We start from the raw sequence: 24,009 nt of genomic DNA, 5'->3' as shown, positions 1-24,009 counted from the left end.
TTCCGATCTGGCTAATTTTTGTATTTTTTGGTAGAGACGGGGTTTCACCATGTTGGCCAGGCTGGTCTTGAACTCCTGACCTCAAGTGAACCTCCCACCTAGGCCTCCCAAAGTGCTGGGAGATCAAGTGTGAGCCACCACACCCAACCATTAGACTTAATCTCTTAGCTGTTGTAGATCCAAAAGTTGTGTAGAATAGCTGATGGAATATAAAATGGTACAAACTCTTTTGGAGGGGATTTTGTCAATATTTAACAAAGCTACATACAGTATACATTTACCCCTCAATCTAGCAGTCCAACTTCTAGGAAATGTACCTTGAAAATACATATCCAAAATACAAAAGGCCACATATAACATTATTCTGTGCAGCACAATCTGCAATAGCAAGACACTGGAAACTACTTAAATGCCTACACATAGGTATGTAGTTGAAGAAACTATGGCACATATTCACAAGGGAGCACTATGCTGCTTTAAGAAATAATGACAGGCTGGGTACGGTAACTCACATCTGTAATCCCAGCACTTTGGGAGGCCAAGGCGGGTAGATCATGTGGTCAGGAGATCGAGACCAGCCTGGCCAATATGGTGAAACCCCGTCTCTACTAAAAAAAATACAAAGATTAGCCAAGTATGGTGGCGCTCACTTGTAGTCCCAGTTACTCCAGAAGCTGAGGCAGAAGAATGGCTTGAACCTGGGAGGCAGAGGTTGCAGTGAGCCAAGATTGTGCCACTGCACTCCAGCCTGGGTGACAGAGCGAGACTCCGTCAAAAAAAAAAAGAAGAAGAAGAAAGAAAAGAAAAGATCTCTAGGGTTACTGAAAAGAGCAAACTGCAAAAGAATAAGTTATGTTTTGTGTTAGAAAGGAGGAGAAACAAACATGCACATATGTGCTTGGTCCATTTAGAAGGGCTGGTGGGGAGTACATGTGGAATAAGTAAGGGGTAGAAGAGATAGGGGAGCGAGTAATACTTCTCTGAGTATATCATTTATATAGTTCTGATTTTTGGAATGATGTCAATGTTCTACATAGTCAAAAAACAAAAATTAACAAGGATGGTGTCAAAAAAGATCACTAAAATGGAATGAATTACAGAAACCAGTTAACACAAATGTATTTCAAAGGAATAATATAACCACAATGAAGGTGGGGGCAGAGGGAAACCACTTAAGAACACAGTAGTTTGACTATATACTATTAGCCTAAAAAAAAAAATTGCAAACAAATCTTATACTTTTAAAAAATTTTTTCTTAAATTTAAAATTTAAAAAAAAAATTTTTTTTTGAGACAGTCTCACTCTGTCACCTAGGCTGGAGTACACTGGCACGATCTCGGCTCACTGCAAACTCCGCCTCCCAGGCTCAAGCAATTCTCCTGCCTCAGCCTCCCAAGTAGCTGGGATTATGGGCGCATGCCAACAGACCTGGCTAATTTTTGTATTTTTGGTAGAGATGGGATTCACCATGTTGGCCAGACTGGTCTCGAACTTCTGACCTTAAGTGATCCACCTACCTCGGCCTCCCAAAGTGCTGGGATTATAGGCATGAGCCACCACACCCGGCCAGTAGGTTTATGTTTCATATTGGTACAACAATTCTGAAACTACTGTATATGTATTGTAGGATTGAGCAAATAAGTACTAATTAATGCTCTTGGGAGCCTGAGTTCTCACTGTGGAAGGGGAAGTCCCGTGTGGAATAGGGGAAGCCAGGAAGAACTCTGTGGAGTTTGATTGGAATTGGAGGTTTATATATGAACTCATGTTTGTGTATTTTTAAAATTTTATTTCTGAAGTCTATCTACTGAAATAGGGCCTAGAAGTAATGATATTCATGTAGCAATTAGCCACTTAGTGCCCAGATTTTACAGTTGCTAAATACTGTTTTCCATAAAAAAGAATTAAGACTTATTGAAGAAATGGCTGATTTCAGGATTATGGCAAGTAAACTACAAAATGAATCTGAAACATCTTGTTGAGCCAGAAATTAAGTAAGGAGGGGCAAAAAGAAAAAAAAAAGAAAAGAGAGAGACAGATGAATGGGGGCATATCAAAAGCACAGGAGTCAGTCTGAAGGGACTCCCGTTGGCCAAATCTGAGACCACTTTAGCATCAAAATAAAGAAATAGCTAATTTTAGGTCAAGGAACAAACGAGATGAGCCTGGAGCATCCTGTAGTGCCAGAAAGTAAGGAAGTGCTCAAAAAACAAAAGGCTTGGGGCATATCCAAGAGATACCAAGGCCAACCCCAAAAAGCTCTCAATGGCTGATGCTGTAAAATTGTGAGCAACAAAATAATGCAGTATTAGATTATAACCCAAAGTATAAAATATTAATAAGTATACCTGAGTCCATACTGATATAAATAAATGATTGAATATAAAAAATAAATGGGCCGGGCGCGGTGGCTCATGCCTGTAATCCCAGCACTTTGGGAGGCCGAGGCGGGTGGATCACGAGGTCAGGAGATCGAGACCATCCTGGCTAACACGGTGAAACCCCATCTCTACTAAATATACAAAAAACTAGCCGGGAGAGGTGGTGGGCACCTTAGTCCCAGCTACTCGGGAGGCTGAGGAAGGAGAATGGTGTGAACTCGGGAGGCGGAGTTTGCAGTGAGCTGAGATCGCGCTACGGAACTCCAGCCCGGGCGACAAGAGCAAGACTCTGTCTCAAAAAAAATAAATAAATAAAAATTTAAAAAAAAAATGGGGAAGCAGACACAAATCTTCCTTACAGAAGAATCCCCAATAGTATATGCAGGCATTCTCCCTTTCAGGGAGTGAGCTTAATTTCCCTCCTTTAGAGTGCAGGATGCAGTTGGTGGCCCACTTCCAAAAATAAGAAGGGAAAACCAGTAAATTTATAATGGAGAAACCTGACAAACACTACCTTAAACAAGGGATCACAGTTAATATCACCAGTGATAAATCATGTTCTTATCATGTACCCCATGACACAATATATGATATGATACATGACCTCTCTGGTAGTCTTCTCAAAAAACTTGTAACTCCAGCCTCACCATGAGAAACATCAGACAAACCCAAATTGAAGAACACTACAAAACGCCTGACAAATATTTAAAAAGGACATCAGTGGAAAACTAGCAGAATCTAAATAATTTAAAGTCTGTAGTGTACTCAATAATAACGTACCAATGTTACTTTCTTACTGTTCACAAATGGGCTCCAATTATGTAAGATGTTAACATTAGAGAAAACTGGGTGAAACTGTACTATCTTTGAAACTTTCCTGTAAATCTAAAATAATTCGGTAATAATTTTAAAAGTAAATACATATGGACAAAAACTGATTATAACCCATTATATATCCATTAGCTCATTCAGATAGTAGAGAAATGCTATATAGACAGGTAGATGGGTGGAAGAGGATAAACTTGCTTATAACAGAATGCTAAGTAATAAATATGGAATAAATGAAGGGGTTAGAAAATTACAAATTTGTCACCATCATAGTAAAATTAATTCAGGTAGATATATTCAATGAATGCTAAATCTTGGATGAGGGGAAACTTTCAAGAAAGACAGGCTATTTCCTGCGGTAGAGTAACTCCTCTCAAATTACCTATTACAAAAGGAAATGTAATATAGCTGTCCCCCCTTGCCCATAGTGTTGCTATCTGCAGTTATTCACAGTCACTGTCTGAAAATATGAATGAAAAATTCCAGAAATAAACAACTCATAAGTTTTAAATTGCGTGTTGTTCTGAGTAGTGTGATGAAACCACATGCTGTCCTATTCCATCCAGTCTGGGAAAGGAATCATACCTCTGTCCAGCATTCCATGCTGTATATGCTACCTGCCCATTACTGTATAAGAAAAAACATAGTGTAGATAGAGTTCAGTACTATCCGAGGTTTCAGGTATGCACTGGGGGTCTTGGAACATATCCTCTGAGGATAAAAGAGGACTACTGTAACCCTGCAGTCAAGAAACCAGAAAATATCTTAACCAACTGATCAAAATGAACATTATCTAGCAGGGGTAAATGGATATCATGTGCCTCTGGATATTACATTGTGATAAGGACACAATTTACATAGTATTCCAGCCTGAAAAGCATAACCTTCATCTAATAATGAGGAAATATTAGAAAAAGCCAAATTGAGAAATGTTCTATTAAAATGGCCTGATTCTTCAAAAATATCAAGGCCACGAAGAAAAGAAAAGCTAAAGAACTGCTTCAGTTTAAAGAAGACTAGGGATATGACAACGAAATAAACTAATGATAAAATGGGAACATAAATGATAAAGTATTATACTGACATTAAATTACCTGTACTGTCGTTATGGAAATGAATTGCCTTGTTCTTAGGAAACAGACATTGAAATATTAAGGGGTAAAGGGACATGATATATGCAACCTTCTTTCAAATGTGGTAGAACAATTTGTGTGTGTGTGTGTCTGTGTGTGTACACCGAGAGAGAGGGAGACAGAATGATAAAGGAAATGTGGCAAACTGTTGAAAAACTGATGACTCTGAACAACATAGAGTTTGAGAGAATTCTTTTTATTATTCCTGCAACTTTTTGTAAGGGTGAAATTATTTCAAAATAAAATAAAAGTTCTTTAAAAGTTATATTAGATCTATACCAATCCAAGTCTTTATAGGGTCTTGTGTCCAAATGCACAAGACTATTAATTTATAAAACTGTTAAGAGAAATCTAATGGTTATCATACTCTTAGGTAAAGATTAAAACCATGGTACTATCTCTGAATTCAAAAAAATGTTTAAAATGCCAAGTTCTCTTAACTACACTAAATGAGTTAATAATAGAACAGGGACATACTCAAGGTTGTTGTGGTTCCTGTAAGGGCAAGTAAACTATTATGAAAGAGAAATGGTATGTTGATATTAGAGATTTAAAAAAAAGAAACGGCCAGGTGTGGCAGCTTACACCTGTAAACCCAGCACTTCGGGAGGCCAAGGTGGGTGGATCGCTGGAGGCCAGGGGTTTGAGACCAGCCTGGCCAACATGGCGAAACCCCATCCCTATTAATATAAAAAACATTAAAAAAAAAAAAAAGAATAAGAAATGATTTAGCACTGACCACAGAAACCTACACATTGGCCAGGCAAAGTGCCTGTAATGCCAGCACTTTAGGAGGCCAAGGCAGGTGGATTGCTTGAGCTCAGGAGCTTGAGACCAGCCTGGGCAACATGGTGAGACCTTGACTCTACAAAAAGTAAAAAAATTACATGGGCATGGTGGCACATGTCTGTAGTCCCAAGTAGTTAGGAGGCTGAGGTGGGATGATTGCTTGAGCCCAGGAGATCGAGGCTACAGTGAGCCATGATCTCGCTACTTTATTCCAGACTGGGCAATAGAGTGAGACCCTGTCTCCAAAAAGGAAAAAAAAAAAAAGAAGAAGCCTACATATGGATAGATTTATAATTATAGAACAGAATCTTAAAGGTAGAATTCAAAACAAAAATTATCTAATTTAGGCAGGCCATGTCTTCACAGTTTCTTAACTAAAATAATGGTATAAAAGAAATCAAGGTAAATCTAAGAGTCAAATGAAATGATGTATTTGAGAATGATGTGCTGTATTTGAACATTAAATGTTTTATATATTCATATACATATTAAATAGACAACTTAAGTGCAGAGTTATAGGTTACAAATTATCATTTTCTACATTGTGCACTGAAGAACACTAATTCTATGGGAGGCTAGTAAAAGTCATTCATAAAATAGTTCAAAGATAAAAAATGTTTGGAAAATGGCTAGACAGTCTCTTTGGGCCTTTAATGTACTACAATGGATTGCAACATTCTTAAAGCGGCACAGACTAGGCAGCATTTCCCAAATGTATTTTACTTCAGAGCCCTTCTCTCAAATAGTACTATTTGAAGAAACAGCATTTGAGGGAGAAAAAAGTGGGTTATAGTTTTTAACTGTTAAGGAATTTTAGTCAAGGGAGAAATTCATAAGGGCTGAAGTAATCAGGCAAAGAGGTATAAGCATTTACCTACTCTCTCACAGGGGGAAAGTGTAGTCTATATTGAGATACTCCTTAAAGTGAAAAGCAATTAAGAGTTCTGCGCATGTCTTTTCTCCAAAGGTAATTCCTTCATCTACTTCCTACTCCCTTGTAAAATACCTCACAAATATTTCTTTTTAAAAAGTAGCAAATGCCACACTGAGTAAACATGTATCTTTAATACTTTGAGAAACATTGGCTGCGGTGGTGTCTCATACCTATAATCCCAGCACTTTGGGAAGCCAAAGCGGGCAATCACCTCAAGTTGGGAGTTCAAGACCAGCCTGGCCAACATGGCGAATGCCATCTCCGCTAAAAATACACACACAAAAATTAGCTGGGCGTGGTGGTGCACGCCTGTAATCCCAGCTACTGGGGGAGGCTGAAGCACGAGAATTGCTTGAACCCAGGAGGCTGAGGTTGCAGTGAGCTGAGATCATGCCTCTGCCTTCCAGCCTGAGTGACGGAGCAAGACTCTATCTCCAAAAAAAAAAAAAAAAAATTGAGAAACATTAAACTTCATCCTCTATATAGTTAGTATTAGAATACAAACGCATGAATTCATAGTTCTTTCAAAACTGATTCTGCCAAATTCATCCACTCAGTAATTCCCACAAGTGCCTTCACTTGCAACTTAGTGTCTCTACTTAAATTGTTCCCTATGACCTAGTATCATGAAATCTACTAAGGCCCTGTTAAAGTCCCACATCTTCTAGAAGGTATTTCTAGATATTTCATGCATACAGTTAGCACAAATCTACTAGTAATATACATATAGAAAAGTCTATGATAACTATTTACTATTTTCACCAACCTTTTGTTTTTTTCTCTTATGTTTACTAACATATTGAGAAGGGAAAAACTGAGTATCTTTTTAATTACAGAATTTAGAAACCGATTAATCCAACCTTTTACTTTTTACAGATTAAAAAAAACAAAAAACAAAAAACAAAACAAAACAAAATAAGGCCCAGAGAGGTCAAGTGCCTTTGTAAACGTCATGAAGCTATTTAGCAGCAGAACTAGCCTGACTTTATGTGCAATACTCATTTTACCATAGTACTTTATACAAACTCTTCAAGAGAATCAATGTTGCACTTAATGTCATCTTGGCTATAAACTTCAGAAATCATTCAAGTACGGCTTCCAAATTTAGCAAATATACACAAGATGCTCACACAATACAAGACACCTGTGCAACTTATTTTAAAAAGTTATTTGTTGTTTCTCTGGCATTCAAATTTAATTGGGCACACTATTTTACAGTCAAAAGAAGTATTAGAAGCAAAATGAGCAACTTGGGAAAAAAAGAGAAAATAACTTTAGTAAACTGTTTAAACAAAACATTTTCCTAGGACATGACACTATTTAAAATGCCTTTCTCTTAGGATACCACCCAATCCAATGATCTGAAATACATCATTGGAGGATCTAATATCCTAAAGAAATACCTTTGACATCTTTCATTTCAGTCCAACCCTCATAATTTATAGTACAAGTATCCTTCAACATGTGCATATATTTTACCAAGAATATGATTATAAAAAGATATTTCATAAAACAAATTCTACTGGACATCTGACTTAAGAGTAGTTGGGCAAGGACAAAAGGTAAAATATGTTATTATCCAATACCATGGGCTTTGTCTATAGCTGGACAAGCAATAGGCAACAGGGCTAGGCTCCTGTGTACGCATCACTAGAAAAGCTGACTGAAGTGGATGGAAAGAGTGGCAACTTCTTACCAAATGTATAGTAATAAGAAAGAGCAAGTCATCTTCTCTCTCATTTGTAAAAGAAGAAAAGGAGCATGAATTTTGCTTTTACAGAGTTAAAAACCAAGATTGGAATGATAATATTTCCAGCCAAACCAAGTACATAGTTCAAATGCCAAAAACTCCATTGTTAGGTAACAGAGCAAGATTCCTTTCCCTAGTTTATTCTGTGATAGTGTGTTTCTTCATAATGACAACACCTGAACCTACAGTAAGATATGTTAAATTAACCCTTATTTTCACAAAGATTCAATTTTCAAAAACAATGGGAGAAAAAGGATAAAATTCATTTGAAAATGAAGGGGTAAATGCTATGTATGTGCTAAACTAAAAATGTATACTATGATATCAAATATTTAAAAATTAATTGCACAATCATTTCTTTATTCACTCAGTCACTCATTCAACAGATACTAGTTCTACAGTTAATATGTGCAACTGCATGGAGTGCTGTGAAAAAGTAAAAGCCATGTAATACAATAGTGTCTAGATTCCAAACAGTTTTTCTCCAAGATCACTTTACTTGGTTATTTGAAATACAAATGGCATTTTTTTTTTCATCAAAAAAATGTTTACTGGGCCCTCTGCCATCATATAAAATCCACATTTGGTTCAAGATGTATATGCAATACTACAGAATTTAACCATTATATATAATACAGAAGATTTCTATAGACAAATTTCATTAGTGTTATAACTTAGAATGATGCCACCTCAACCTTATTACTGATAAAAGCCAGGAGCAAAATTGAGGGGCAGGATTATATGTATCTGCAAGGCAGAAGTTTCAGCTCCTATGATAAGAAAAAGAGAAAGGGAAGGAAGCTGACAAGAAAAGACTGTGGGACGTAACAGGGAAGAGGCAAGGACAGAAATTGGCTGGCAGCAGGGAAATGAAACATAATCTGGGGTGATGGGAAAAAAGAAGAATTCCTTTCCAATCTACCTTTAGGGGAAAGGACCTCAACAGAGTTAGGATGAAGGATTAAGCACAAATCGTATTTTCAGGAGTCAGTCAGTAAACCAGATGGGGGAAAGCATTGTGATCCCAAAACATCAAAATCAGACAAAATTGTACATGGTCCTCCCCAAGATTTTTCTATTGAAGTTGATAAGAGACAGAATAGCTTCCCTTTTCCTTCCTTTTTTCTTTCTCTTTTTACGGAGAGATCAGTGACTAATGGAATAAGAATAAGCTCAAAATAATAGAAGTACTGTGTAATAATGAAGAAACTGTAATCCAAATGGAGAATAAGGTTTCTGAATTATTACAATTTATTATACCTCAATTCTAATACTACACAACATGTTTAAAAGGTTCCAATTACAATACATTTTAAAAGACATAAGATATACCATATCACAGAAAATATACTTGTGGTCTTAGCATATGACAAACACACAACTAAATCAGAGGAGAAAACTTCTAAAAGTCTGAGAGTTTTAAAAGAATAAATCCATGTTAATGTTTCCTCTTTCTTCACAGAATAACCATACTGTACATTTTGAATATATATATATATATTTTGAAATGGAGTCTTGCTCTGTTGCCCAGGTTGGAGTGCAGTGGCGTGATCTCGGCTCACTGCAAACTCCGCCTCCCGGGTTTAAGCGATTCTCCTGCCTCAGCCTCCTGAGTGGCTGAGATTACCGGTGTACGCCACCATGCCCAGCTAATTTTTGTATTTTTAGTAGAGACAGGGTTCATCATGTTGGTCAGGCTGGTTTCGAACTCCTGACCTCATGATCCGCCTGCCTCGGCCTCCCAAAGTGCTGGTATTATAGGTGAGCCATCACGCCCAGTGAAATTCTGGGAATATTGTTTTAAATGTTGGCAAATGTTGGTCTTGCTGCAAGTATTATAAAGGCTGAACATTTAAAATTGTTTTCTTGTTGTTTTATACATTTTACCAAAGAAAGGCAAACTGCTATTTTTGACAAAAGAACTTCAGAACTGAGTTCTAGTCATTAATACATTTTTTTACAAATACCATCATCCAATTAACCTTCACTTTGTACTTCTCTTTACTTAGTGTTTACAGCATGGCTTTCTAGGGTACAGTTAACACCACTAAAAAATAATTTAATAAACACAACTATTAACATTTCCCAAAATAATACAAATATGTGAACATATATACAGTCTCATAAAGGCACTTTTTGTGTTTGAAATATATACCTTTTGACCTCCTGGAGCTTCAACTGTGTGATGTTCTTTCAGTTTTTGTTCTTGTTCCATTATGTCTTTCAAATGTTCATTTACCTTAAAATATAAAAATATCAGTTTGAACTTGTATTTTTTTAAATTTATTTCAAATATAACAATAAAATAACACACATTAAGATGCCTATAGTCAGAGCCCTGATGTCAAATATCAGTCTCACTCAAATAAAGAAAATTGCAGCTTCACAACCAGAAAAAAATTGTTTATGGGTATTTATTTGATAATCTAGAATTCATTAATTTATCAAATAGTTGCTGAGCAGATACTACATGTCAGAAACTGGTTGGGGTGCTAGGGAAAAAAAGTACTCGGTAATATCAGTTTTAATGCTTAGGAAGCAAAATAACATCAAGTAAAAATTTTACAATCGATTTTAGAACTAGCAAATGAAAGTTATTTTCCCTAAAGTTAATGTTGTTATTATCAATAAATAACACTGTCAATCAAGTTCTTAAGGTGTGATTTCTGACATGTCCATGATCATGGGGGAGTTTAGGGTAGTCATAATGCCACAGTTAAAACACATGCAAAATTTTTGCACATGAAAACTTTTTGGGGAGAGAGCTTAATTTCTCTCTCATCAGATTATTCACGCAGTCCATAATCCAAAAACAGTTAAAAAAAAAAAAAGTCTACATGGTGCATAAATTATATCTTGAGAAGACTTTATTTTGGATTTTGAGTTAATGATTTTAAGGTCACTCTAGTAACAATCAATAAAAGTTCAAATTTATTAATTATGGCACTGTAGAAAATATTAATGCCATTAGCCACCAAAACTTTCAGTCCCCACTTTGTTTCTGGCACCTGAGAATTCCCTTTTCTTCCTTTAAACTCAACTCTGCAGTACAAACTTTTCTAATTATATTTATCAAGCATGTTTAGGTGTTCCTAACAGGAAGAGTTGTAGTTTTAGTCTGACATGTTAACAAAATCATTCATATTTTCTTCTTCTTTTTTTTTTTTTTTTTGAGACGGAGTCTCACTCTGTCGCCCAGGCTGGAGTGCAGTGGCACCGTGTCAGTTCACTGCAACCTCCATCTCCTGGGTTCAAGCAATTCTCTTGCCTCAACCTCCCAAGTAACTGGGATTACAGGCGCCCACTGTCACACTCAGCTAATTTTTAAAATATTTTTAGTAGAGATGGGGTTTCACAATGTTGACCAGGCTGGTCTCGAACTCCTGACCTCAGGTGATCTGCCTGCCTCGGCCTCCCAAAATGCTGGGATTACAGGCGTGAGCCACCGTGCCCAGCCCCATATTTTCCATCATGGTAATATACAGTGTTACAAAGCAGTTTTATAACACCCATGTATCTTTAAGCATTTTGGTCTCTTTACCAATTGGGGGAGGGGAGGAAAACGGGACCAAATCCTGGTAAAGTTTATAATGTTTTCTATTGATTTGTTTTGTAGTATTTTCATTCCCCACACCCTCCACTCCCAACTTTTTTTTTGGAGAGACAGTCTCAATCTGTCAGCCAGGCTGGAGTACAGTGGCATGATCTTGGCTTCCTACAACCTTTGCCTCCTGGGCTCAAGCAATCCTCCTGTCTCGGCCTCTCGAATAGCTGGGACCACAGGCATGCACCACCATGCTTGGCTAATTTTTGTTTTTTGTTTTGTTTTGTTTTTGGTAGAGACAGGATTTCACCTTGTTCCCCAGATTGGTCTTAAACTCTTGCGATCCACCTGCCTCAGCCTCCCAAAGTGGTGGGATTACAGGCATGAGCCACCACACCCAGCCTCATTCCCTTTAAGTTAAAAAACAAACACTTTCTAATTCATTGTCAGGTAGTCGTAATTGATCTGCCAGTTTGGAAATATCCTTGTTTTTATTTTTTTCCCTATTGAGGAAATATCTTCATTTTTAAAGAGGTTTTTTATCTGATTCCATCCAAAAAGCAAAGTGGTCACAAATTAACATTTTAAACCACCATTCACTCATTTATTTGCACATTCAACAGATACCTACTGAATGTCAGTGATGTGCCAGATACTGTATTAAGAGGCTAGGTATACAATGGAGTACAAAGCCAAAATGATTCCTGTCCTCATGAAGCAGGGGGGATAGGAAAAACATTTGTAAATGCTATAAATAAATTAAAATGTGAGTAGAAAATAATGACAGCAGGAAGACCTGTTTTAGAAAAGATGGTTATATCAGACAAGGCCTTTGCTTTGGTCTAAATGTTTGCCCCCCAGAGTTCATATTTGAAACTTAATCCCCAATGTGTTAATATTAAGAGGTAGAGCCTTTTGGGGCATGATTAAGTCATGAGACTCTGCCCTTGTGTATGGATGGGGTTGGTTCCTTTATAAAGGGGGTCGAAGGAGCACAGTGGCCTTTTGGCCATGTGAGGACACAACAAGAAGCAGGCATTCTGAAGCAGAGAGCAAGTCCTCACCAAAAACTGAATCTGCTGGCACCTTGATCTGGGAATTCCCAGCTTTCAGAACTACGAGCAATGGATTTCTGTTGTTTATAAATTACCCAGACTAAGGCATTTTGTTATAGCAACCCAAACAGACTAAGACAATTTCTTTAAGAAGTAACTTTAAGCTGAGATCTTAAAGAGAACAAGTTGGCTATGGAAAAAGTAGAGAAAACAGCATTCCAGAGAGAGAATGAAAAACATAAGCAAAAGCCCTGTGGTAGGAAAAAAGCTTGCGTGTTTAAGTAACAGAATGACATAGTGAACCCAAAGAAGTCACAAAATGAGATTTGAAACAGAGGTAGAGCCAAATAATATAAGGTTAAATATATTCATGATTTTTGTGTACCTCTGCATGATTCAATCATCCAATATAATCTTGTCTTCTGTGATACTGCTTTATTGTTTTTAAGTTTAAATTCATTTTAGCCACTATGTTGATAATTATTTTAGCCATGTTATTGCCATTTTTCTCTGGTAGGTTTTTTTATACTTGTGGATGCATTATCCAGGAAAAAAGGCAACTGGGTTAGGATGAGCCAAAACAAGAGCCAGAAGGAGAAAACATATACTAAATCTGAGAGGTAAGGGTGAAGTCATAATGCGAGAATAAAAAATAATGCTGGGGCTAGTAGAATGGATCAAGGGAAAAAATACACTGCAGTTCAGGTTGAATCAAATTGTTTTAAACTGAATTTGAAAATGGAATAAGGTGGATATGACTGCATAAAGGGGATGAACATTCCTAGGTAAGTGATTTCCTTAATTTTGTGTAGATTTCCAAAGTTCTAAAGTGCCCAGCTTAGTTCAAAGGCTTTAGCTATCTCTTCTCTTTATTAATTTAGTGTTTATTAAATATAATCTCTTTGTCAAACACTGTGCTAGTCTAGACACTAAAACTGAAAAGAAGAAAGAAGGTCATCGTAGGCACTAGAAATAAAAAGTTCATTGTACCTGTCCTCACATAGACTATTCTAGTTAGGAAGACGGATTTTAAAAAATTAAATGATTAAAAAAGTAATTAGTCTGAAAAGTGCTATGAAAGAAAAAAGGTAGAGTGTTAGAGTATAGAAAACAAGGGTTGATAGAGGCACTACATTTAGATAAGGTTGTCAGGAAAAAGTGCTATCCAAGCCGATGGAGAGCAGAAGCACTAAGCCATGCAGAAAGCTGGGAGCTGAGCTGCCCAGGAATAGGAAACACAAGGTTCAATGGTTCAGAGGTGAGAAAGGGCATATAGCAGGAATGAAGTCAAGTAAGTGAGAAAGGGGAACAGTGGCCATGAGCCTAGCATGGAGTACACAGGGTCAGATTAGGTGGTACCTTGCAGGCCATGATAAATTTTACATTTTATTTCAAGGGTAAAGTGAAGTCACTGAAGAGTTTTGAGCAAAAGAATGGCCTGATCCAAGCTGTATTATAAAAAGATACTTTTAGAATTCTGGTTCTGGTAATAGTAGAATAGCATGCATCACACTAAGCCCTGCAGAGAGCGATTATAAACTCTGGACAAAATATATAAAGCACCTGTTGGAGGTACTGGTGAGCAACCAAGAGCAAGTAGAAGCAAGAAAGAATTCAACTTTGAAAAAGAAAGAAACACACTGAGTGAAATCCATGTTTATATGGCCTTACCCTCAATTCAACAGTACACTGTGACCATAACTCAAGGAGAAAACGGTAGTCTAGTTGGCAGGAGGAATCAAGGGAGAAATCTGGCACTGCTAGAGTAGCTGGATATTGAGGAGGAATATTGTAGGAAGGGTAATGGGTGAGGCCTAAAATCTGCATATAAATTTCCCTCAACTCTTGGCTGAGCCCTAGACTGGGCATGTGTAGGAAAGATTTTAAGAAATGCAGGGAGAAGACAACTGCTGAGAAGCCAAAGAAATTGCCGCCACAGGGGAGGCAGAGTTTGGTGTTCAAATCCTACCAAGTAGAGGAGGGCTTGGTAAACACCTTGGGTTTTCCACTGAAACTTCAAAAAGGTGGTTCAAGCTTTAGAAGTAAAAATTGAGTTTAAATTAAGGACAGAAAATTATTGATTAGATTTGCCTTTTTGACCAACTCAGGAACAATTTCAGGGTAGGAATGGTATGGGAGAGAGATAAAAGCAGGCTAAAGAAACAGCAAACAACTCTTGAGAGATTCTGTTGTATGGAGAAATAGGCTTGTATTTGGATGGGGAAGTTTTGTTTCTTAGGATGGAAGACACTAGAGCAAGTCTGGTTTTGTTTTTTTTTTTTTGAGATGGAGTCTTGCTGTGTTGCCCAGGCTGGAGTGCAGTGGTGCAATCTCAAGTCACTGCAACTTCCACCTCCCAGGTTCAAGCAGTTCTCCTGTCTCAGCCTCCCGAGTAGCTGGGACTACAGGTGCGCATCACCATGCCCAGCTAATTTCTGTATTTTTAGTAGAGACAGAGTTTCGCCATGTTGGTCAGGCTGGTCTTGGACTCCTGACCTGAGATGATCCACCCGTCTCGGCCTCCCAAAGTGCTGGGATTAGAGGCATGAGTTGCTGCACCCAGCCTCCAAGTCTGTATTCTTTTTTTGCTTGTTTGTTTGGTTTGAGATGGAGTCTCGCTCTGTCACCCAGGCTGAAGTACAATGGCACCATCTCGGCCCACAGCAACCTCTGCCTCCCAGGTTCAAGCAATTCTCCTGCCCTAGCCTCCCAAGTAGCTGGGATTACAGGTACCCACCACCACACCCAGCTAATTACTACATTTTCAGTAGAACGGGGTTTCACCATGTTGGCCAGGCTAGTCTTGAATTGTCTACCTCAGCTGATCCGCCTGCCCTGGCCTCCCAAAGTGCTGGGATTACAGGCTTGAGCCACCACACCTGGCCCAAATCTGTATTCTTACGAGAATGATCCAATAGGGAGCTTCAAGAGTCAGACGATGTGGGAGTGAACAAATAACAGTGTGGTCCCAGACAAGCAGCATTAGTATCACCTGGAGCTTGTTAGAAATGCAGACTCTCCTGCTTCACCCTAGACACCTCCATTCAAATCAGCCATTTTAACACGTTCCCAGGTTCTTATGGTTTGAATATTTGCCCCTCTCTGAAATTCATGTAGAAACTTAATCTCCACTGTGGCAGTACTGAAAGGTGGGACCTTTAAGAGGTGACTGGCTTATGAGAGCTGACCCAATTCACAGATCAATGGATCAACGGGCTATCGCTAGCAGCTTTATAAGACAGGGAAGACAGAGCTGAGCTAACATGCTCAAACATGTGATTCCCTGTGCTGCCTCAGGACTCTGCAGAGCCCCCACTTAGCAAGAAGGCTCTCACTAGTGGCCTCTTCACCTGGGATTTCTTAGCCTCCATAGCTATAAGAAATAAATTCCTTTTCATTATAAATCACCCAGTTTCAGGTATTCTGTTATTGTTATTATTATTATTTTTTTTTTTTGAGAGGATCTCACTGTCACCCAGGCTGGAGTGCACTGGCACGATCTCGGCTCACTGCAACCTCCGCCTCCCAGGTTCAAGTGATTCTCCTGCCTCAGCCTCCCAAGTAGCTGGGATTACAGGCATCCACCACCATGTGCAGCTAATTTTTGTATTTTTAGTAGAGACAGGGTTTCGCCATATTGGCCAGGCTGGTCTTGAACTCCTGACCTCCCATCTGCCTCGGCCACCCAAAGTGCTGGGATTACAGGCGTGAGCCACTGTGCCCGGCCCAGGTATTCTGTTATAAGAAGAAAATGGACTAATACACCAGGTGATTTTTATGTACATTAAAATATAAGAACTGAAATAGAGGACCAATGACCACGAAAAAGGGAAGAAAGTTCTAGAGCAAGTAGTGGAGAACTCACATTTGATGTGAAGGGGGAAATTCTTCATTCTAACAGCAGGACAAAAGAAAGGCAATGAGTGCTGATCCAAAACTGTTTACAGATTTGCTAGTATAAAGGGAAGATAATTCCCATCTAAAGCCTTCCCATCTCTGGTCTCAAGAAAAGATAAGGCAAATTTAGCTGACAGTAGTAGGGAAAGGGTTACAGAAGGTTCGAGAATCAGAGGAAAATGGGTAACAGTTGTCACGAAGCATGGGAAAGCAAACTTAGGGACACATTTGTTGGATTGGCAGTGGAAGTTTGTGCTTATGAACTTAAAGTGAAACCAACTTCCTTGTGTAAATTTCTCCGGCAATATTTGCCTCTGCAAGTGCAGGTTATAAATAAAATGCGTAACTGAGCTAAACCATCTGAGCTGTTACCAAATGAGTAACAGGCAGGGAAGGGGAGACATAAGAACTGAGGGTACTTATAAAAATCTAAGTTTAAGATGGACAAATATGAAGTCCAACAAGATGGTGAGAAATTAATAGGCTCAATGGTTTATAAGTCATAATGAGGTTGAACATTTTTAAATTAATATTTAAAGCAAGTGAGTTAGGAAGATAGGAGAAATTGTTCAAGAATGGGAAGTCTGTAATGGGATGTGAAGGTTGCACAGTTTCTCAAGATGAATAGGTCTAGAATGTGACTGTGATTTTCTACAGCTGAGGAGGAGTGAGTGAAAGATTACTAAAGATGAAGAAATAAAGGAACTCCAGAGGCAAAGTATTAAGCAGTCCTTCTACAATGATACTGATATTATGGATAATGAAGATAGCTGTAATAGTATTTTTTACATTTAGCTTTTTATTGCAAGCTTCATGCCAGCTTTCAAGAAAAGATACCTGGAAATATAACTTCCAGTGCTTGTCTTCAGATAAGGTTTAATTTTCTCTTGGCTGACAGTGGTAAATGAAAGTGGATCAAGACAAATTAACTACTCAAATTGGCAAAGGGAGTGATAAGCTGACAAATTAAGCATCTTCAAAGCATAAATCACGGTTTCATAAAAATTTCCAAGAAAAGGAATCCACAATCAATACGATCTTGTGCAACTTGGTCAAGCAAACCTAAGAATCCTCTAACCGGAAATGTAAGAAAATTATTTCATTCTTGAAATGAATTCAAAAAATATTCACTGACACCCACTGTGTATAGTTCACTATTAGGAGTGTTCTGAATTTTTTCATAATCTGGTATGAACTAGATTAATCATTAAAAATGATTATAAATATTGGCCAGGCATGGTGGCTCACACCTGTAATCGCAGCACTTTGGGAGGCTGAGGTGGGTAGATCACTTGAGGCCAGGAGTTCGAGACCAGCCTGGCCAACATAGTGTAAACCCCGTCTCCACTAAAAATACAAAAATTAGCCGGGTGTGGTGGCAAATGCCTGTAATCCCAGCTACTTGGGAGGCCAAGGCATGAGAATTGCTAGAACCTGAAAGGCAGAGGTTGCAGTGAGCCACTAGCCTGGGTGAGAGAGCGAGACTACTTCTCAAAAAAAAAAAAAAGTAATTATAAATATTGCTGAGTATACAGAAATCTATTTTCATCATTTTAAGCTTTTTTAATAAAAAAATTTAAGTATATTTTACAACTTAAGTTTGCACTCTGATTTGAAACAAAAAGAGTAATGAAGTGGCAATGTATAATTTAGAATTTCACGTTTTCTGGCTATGAGATGCAATTTACTCAAGTGAGTATAATCCTACCTTATTTATCCAGTACATGACAGCATCCTCAATATCATAGGGCAGATCCGTGGCTTGAAAAAAGGCTGAATACTGCTGAGCACACGCAATTACTTTTTCTATACTGACCATTTCTACAGTATAAGCCATCATGAGGGTATCTATCATGGCCAAATGTGCACTCTGAAAATATAAAACAAGAACAAACCATTTAAAAATTATACTTAGAAACTGCTTTTTATATATTTTGAAATGTTAATGACATCTCCTAACAAGCAGAAGAATAACTACAGAAGACCAGCCTTAATAAGAAAGCATAAATTATACATGCTAAAGATGAACTAACTGAACCAAATTAATTTATTGTTCAAATACTTATTGGGGATCTATATTTAAGATACTCATTATCTTCTACTCCAAAGATGCTTCTTTTCCTGTTTTTCCTATTTTTAATAATGTCACAGTTGCTTACTCAGCAATATAACTTACCAACTTCAGAACCATCTTTGATGGTCTTTCCTCATTCTTCCCACCCACATAGTACAAGTTTATAGATTCTCTATCTTTCAGATCTTCCTTCTTCCTCATTCTGATTGTCACAGTTCCAATTCAGACCCAAACATTTCTCATACCTGAACAAGGCAAAAAATTCTTTAACTGGTTTTCCTGCCTCCAACTTCTTCCTCATCTAATTCATCCAGAACAGGACTTCTAGCCTTTGGCATAGATAGATAAGATTTGGGATGGATGGATGGATAGACAGACAGACAGACACACATACACACACACACACACACACAGATAGAGTTATATGGAAGTTCTAAAAAAAATCCCAAACATTACAGAAGTATATCAAGTGCCCCTCCTCCACCAGTTTCTTCAGTCTGGTATATATTCCTACAAAAAAGTTTAATGCCTATCAAATATGTATACATTTACACTGTTTAGCATTACAAACAATGTTACAACATTGTATTTCTCCAGGGATAATTCTTAGTTGTGGCTACTGGGTCCAAGGGCAACCACAATTTAAGTTTTGATAGATAACCACTAATATACTCTCTAGAAAGGTTACACCAACTTATCTCCCACCAACAATGTTATCAGTCTGCCTGTTTCTCCACATTTTTGACAGCATTAGATATTATTCACTTTAAAACTCTGTATCAGCATGAAAGTTTCAAAGACCTCACTCTTGTTTGATTTTACAATCCTGATTATTACTGAAGATAAGCATCCTTTTACGTGCTTTAGCAACCACTTGTATTTCTTCTTTGGAAAGCTACCTGTTCAATCTTTTGCCTATTCTTAATTGATTTGTAAGAGCTCAGTATACATTAGGTACTTTAACCTTCTGTCACTGAGGTAGCAAATACTTTCCCCTAGTTTGTCTCCAAACTTTCAACTTTAGGGTACCTTTTGTTGTAGAGTTTTAAATATTTACTTGGTAAAATCTGTTAATTTCAATGTTCTCCTTTATGACTTTGGAGTTCATAACATGTTTATAAAGGTCTTCTCCAACCTCAAAATATAGAAATACTATTCTCTATTTTTTCCATAACTTTAATTCCATCTGGAATTTATTTTTGACAATGTTATGAACTAGCGGCTAGCTGTTTTTTCCAAATCAGAGATTGCATCGTATCATTCTCTCATAAAGTCTACCTCATTTTCTACATAATGAAGTCTAAACTCCTTAACAGAGGTAAAGTTTCTTTCTTATTAGCTGGTTTGTACTTGTTAGTCTAGCCTTATAATCTACCATTTCCTTCTCCAATCTGCTATCAGTTTTCAAGTTTTTGTGCCCTGGCTTGTTGTCCTCCTAACAATATAGACTGTTTTGTCGTTGGTTTGAATATTACTCTAAATGTGAAGATTTTTCCAGTTCTCTTTCCAATCAAAATGACTCGCTCAACCTATCAATGAGTACAGATTCCTACAGAATACTGTTTCTGCTTGCATTAACTCCTAAATTATCTAAAGTATGGCATCAGCACTGGTATTTTTAAACAGCTTCCCCAGGTGATGCTAATGAGCAGCCAGGGTTGAGAACCACTGATTTCTCTGACATGTGTACAGTCACCTGCCTCTGACTCTATTTCTCTAGGTAGACAGTGTAGGACATTATCTCAGTTATCTTCCTATTCCCTACATCTAAAATGGTACCTGGCAGTTAGCAGGGGCTGAAGAAAGGAAACGAAGGAAAGAAGCTAGCTTTTTAGTTACTATAAAGACTCAAGAGCTGGGTTTACTCTGGAGGTTGAGGAAGTGAATTCTGATCATTTAGAAGGTGGCAGTTTCAGCTTCTAGAAAACTGAGCAGTATCTATAGGAAAGCTGATGCTTTGTAAGAAGCAGAATGCTTAACATTGGCAATCATAAAACCAATAGTGGCTCCTACTTACTAAGTCTAACTTATGTGCCACATACTGTGCTAAATACTTTATTAGTATATTAATTCTTTCATTTCAAACATTTTTTGAAATAAGCCTGGAGATAATAGATAAAATACACTTTCTATAATCCTCAAAACTCTCTAAAGGAAGTATCATTTATGTTTAATATGTGCAGAAACTGAAGTTTAGACAATTAAGCAATTTATTCAAACCTGTATGCTCTTTCTACCGTATCATGCAGTTGGCAGGAGTTAAGTCACTTTGTTGCAAAGCAAAAAAATGTGTTTCGGAAATGACAAACATAATATGCAAGAAAGAAAAATTAGCATTAATAATTATTTCAAATTAAAACCATATTTTCATATTCAATCTCCTTTAAGAAGTATTTTCCATACTGCTACTGTCCAACTATCCCAGTTCTTCCTTCACACTCAGAATGTTGTAGCCTTTTTAGTCATTCATCTGTATGTATCCTCTCTGTTATACTCTAGCCCTAGAGAGTAGGGATCCTGTCTTTTTCACTTTTTTCCTAGACAATGTTTTATGGGTGAAAGTAAATTTGTGTTTAATAGCATTAAAAAGCATGGCACTTTTGGATTAAAATGTAGGAAAATATTTCAAGAGCCACAAAATCATTCATGTACTCTTAAGATTCCTTTTGGCAGTTGTTCTACAAACACGTGAGAGAGGAGAAAAAAGCTGTATAAATAAAAAATAACCATTATAATATTATACAACAAAAAGAAAACAATATCCAACCAAAATGAGTAACTTATGATATATTAAACTATTTAACAAAAAGGGAAATGTGTACAATATAAAACTGAGTGGAAAAAAACAGAGTATCACACCATAATACTGTTTCATACATATAAACAAAAATATGAAAAAGGAAGGAAATAGAACAGAAACAAGAAAAACGGAACATCATACCATAATAATGTTTGAATACCACAAACACACACATGAATAAATAAAATGAATGAATAAAAGTAAAACTTAGAAATTATCTTGTTACAGTATGTAAAAAACACAAATAAAATATATAGTTTACTTTGAAAATTGGGGTACATTTTCAGAACAAAGTTCATTTCACTGATTAACTTCCTAAATTAAAAAAACAAATTTCTAAAACTTCCACTATTGTGCTATGGTTATTTCCATATGATATTCACTCACTTTAAGAACTCTTATTTTAGTGTGATTTTTTTTTTTTTTTTACTTAACTTTACAATATGAGATAGTGAGAATTAAAAATTATGTATAACCAAGTATATACATAATGGAGTTAGAAAAGATCAACATTAAAAAATAAACTCAAGGTTAAAATCAGTTTGGAGCTATGATAGCTCCAAATAAAATATACACATTTAATTGCTTACCTAAAGCATTCCGATCAGAATAATAGCAATAGCTAACACTGTTATGTTTCACATACTGTCTTCGGCATTTTACTGTTTTCTGTCATGTATTGTTTTCAGTATGCAGTGTTCTCAGCATTTGTATTAATTGAATAAAACAACCCTGTGAGGTAAGCACTATTACCCTACAGATAAGAAAACTGTATAACCTGTCCAAGCTTACACAGCAAGGAGGCAGTGAAGTAGGGATTCAAACTTAGGCTCCAGAGCCCGTATCACTGAACATCACACCTGCAGACTTAATCCCAACCTTTACAGCTTGACTCTCAGTGTTGTAGTAAGAGGCAATTGCGGCAGCAACAGAAACAACAGTGTACATTGCGACCACCAGGTGGCAGAGCATTGCATGACATCTTAGAGCAGCAGTAGGAAGACTGGTTATGGAAGAAAAAACAGGAGGGCTACTTGGCATTTCAATGAAAAGAAAAGGATTTGGGGAATGTGGAATCCCAGGGATTTTACTGGGTGAGAGCTGAAGTATCATCCAAAGGCCACCATTAGGTTCTATATCTGTGTTACAAGGGTTATATTTTTATCATCTCCAACCAGTGGAGTCTAAGCAAAAATAAATTACATTTATATATTAGAAATGACAGTTAAATCTATTGAAGAAAGGAAAGCTTTTAAGTGTAATAAGAAGTTTTTTAGCCTATAAATTAAGATAAAAGTTCTGCTATTGCATGGCTTTTACTATTCTTGTATCAGATTTAGACACAGAACTTAAAAAAAAAATCCTACAATGAGCTTAGTTCTTGGACTAATAAAGTGGCTAGAGTGCCTACTATGCCCAAGTACTCCCACAGGTATTTAAAAGGAAATAAATACTTAAATCAATCACAAACATGAGGTATTAGTTATTCTGCTAAAATGGTACCTACAGCATATTCATATTATACTCTATAGTTTTTCAAAGTTATTCCAATTTAGAAAATATTTTACATAGCATTTATTTATAGAAACACTTTTTCATAAGTTTTATTTATCTTTAATTTACACGGAGATAAAAGCAAAATACCGCTTGCAACTCCACTGAGGTGATATGTCATTTTATCAATGAGGAAATCTCAGGATGAGTATCTACATGTGGTCACAGAGTTAGTAAGAGTTAGAACTAGGATTCAAAACCCCGGTCCTATCTATTGTCAAAGCTCATATACCTGCCATTCCTCCATGTTGGCGCCAGTATTTCACAATAAATCTTTGGTTATTATGTACTATTACTTTGCCATTGAATTTTACTATTTCTAAACTTCTGATATTGACAATCAAGAATAAACTAAAACCAAGGCTTCCAATCCAAAGACATTCTTATATAGAACTATCTTGGTTTAAAACAGAATTTAGTTAAAATCCAGTTTTAAACCAAGACAGTTGTACTATAAAGCTGCAGAGATAAAAATCTTGCTCTTGCCAGCACAGTATTACTACTGTCCTCAGCTCAGTTAAAATAGGGGTTACTAGCTGCTAACACATCAAGCACTGTCCTCCTGCCTCTCAAAGCTCAACTGTGGTTCCCAGAACAAACAAACAAACAAATAAATAAATAAGTACTAAGATGAGTTAAAGAGATTATAAAAAAAAAAAAAACAAAGATACCACCTACACTCAAGATTTCATCTTAGATACTGTCATCTGACTTTAGCTTTTAGCTTATGGGTAACTTATCTAAATATAATTTAGATGGTGTAAGCCTTAATAACATTCAGATATTTTAGAAAGGATATCAGAGATTGAAGATCAACTTAATAAAGCGTGAAGACAAGATTAGAGAAAAAACAATGAAAAGGAACAAAGCAAGTCTCCAAGAAATATAGGACTATGTGAAAAGACCAAAACTGCGTTTGATCAGTATATCTGAAAGTGATGGGGAGAATGGAATCAAGTTGGAAAACACTCTTCAGGATATTATCCAGGAGAACTTCCCTAACCTAGCAAGACAGGCTAACATTCAAATTCATGAAATACAGTGAAATACATGAAAGATACTCCTCGAGAAGTGCAACCCCAAGACACATAATTGTCAGATTCACCAAGGTTGAAATGAAGGAAAAAATGTTAAGCTCAGCCATAGAGAAAGGTCGGGTTACCCACAAAGGGAAGCCCATCAGGTTAACAGCAGATCTCTATGTGGAAACCCTACAAGCCAGAAGAGAGTGGGGGATAATATTCGACATTCTATTTTTTTTTTTTTTTT

The 24,009-nt window shown here is 37.0% G+C and overlaps 1 protein-coding gene across 3 annotated transcripts in view; it reads right to left on the bottom strand.

Annotated features, from left to right (window-relative positions):
• Positions 1-24,009, bottom strand: part of CAMSAP2 (calmodulin regulated spectrin-associated protein family, member 2) — a 127,870-nt gene that overhangs the window by 38,006 nt on the left and 65,855 nt on the right. For all 3 annotated transcript variants that reach the window (XM_011931709.1, XM_011931710.1, XM_011931711.1), the window contains exons 3-4: positions 18,021-18,182; positions 9,972-10,055 (exon numbers count right to left, since the gene is read on the bottom strand). In XM_011931709.1, coding sequence (XP_011787099.1) covers positions 9,972-10,055; positions 18,021-18,182 — 246 coding nt within the window. The remainder of the gene's footprint in view (positions 1-9,971; positions 10,056-18,020; positions 18,183-24,009) is intronic.

Source organism: Colobus angolensis, unplaced genomic scaffold (assembly GCF_000951035.1).
Source record: "Colobus angolensis palliatus isolate OR3802 unplaced genomic scaffold, Cang.pa_1.0 Scaffold91, whole genome shotgun sequence".
NCBI lineage: Eukaryota > Metazoa > Chordata > Mammalia > Primates > Cercopithecidae > Colobus > Colobus angolensis.
The sequence above is the reverse complement of the archived record's forward strand: the minus strand, read 5'-3'. Positions and strand labels throughout refer to the sequence as shown.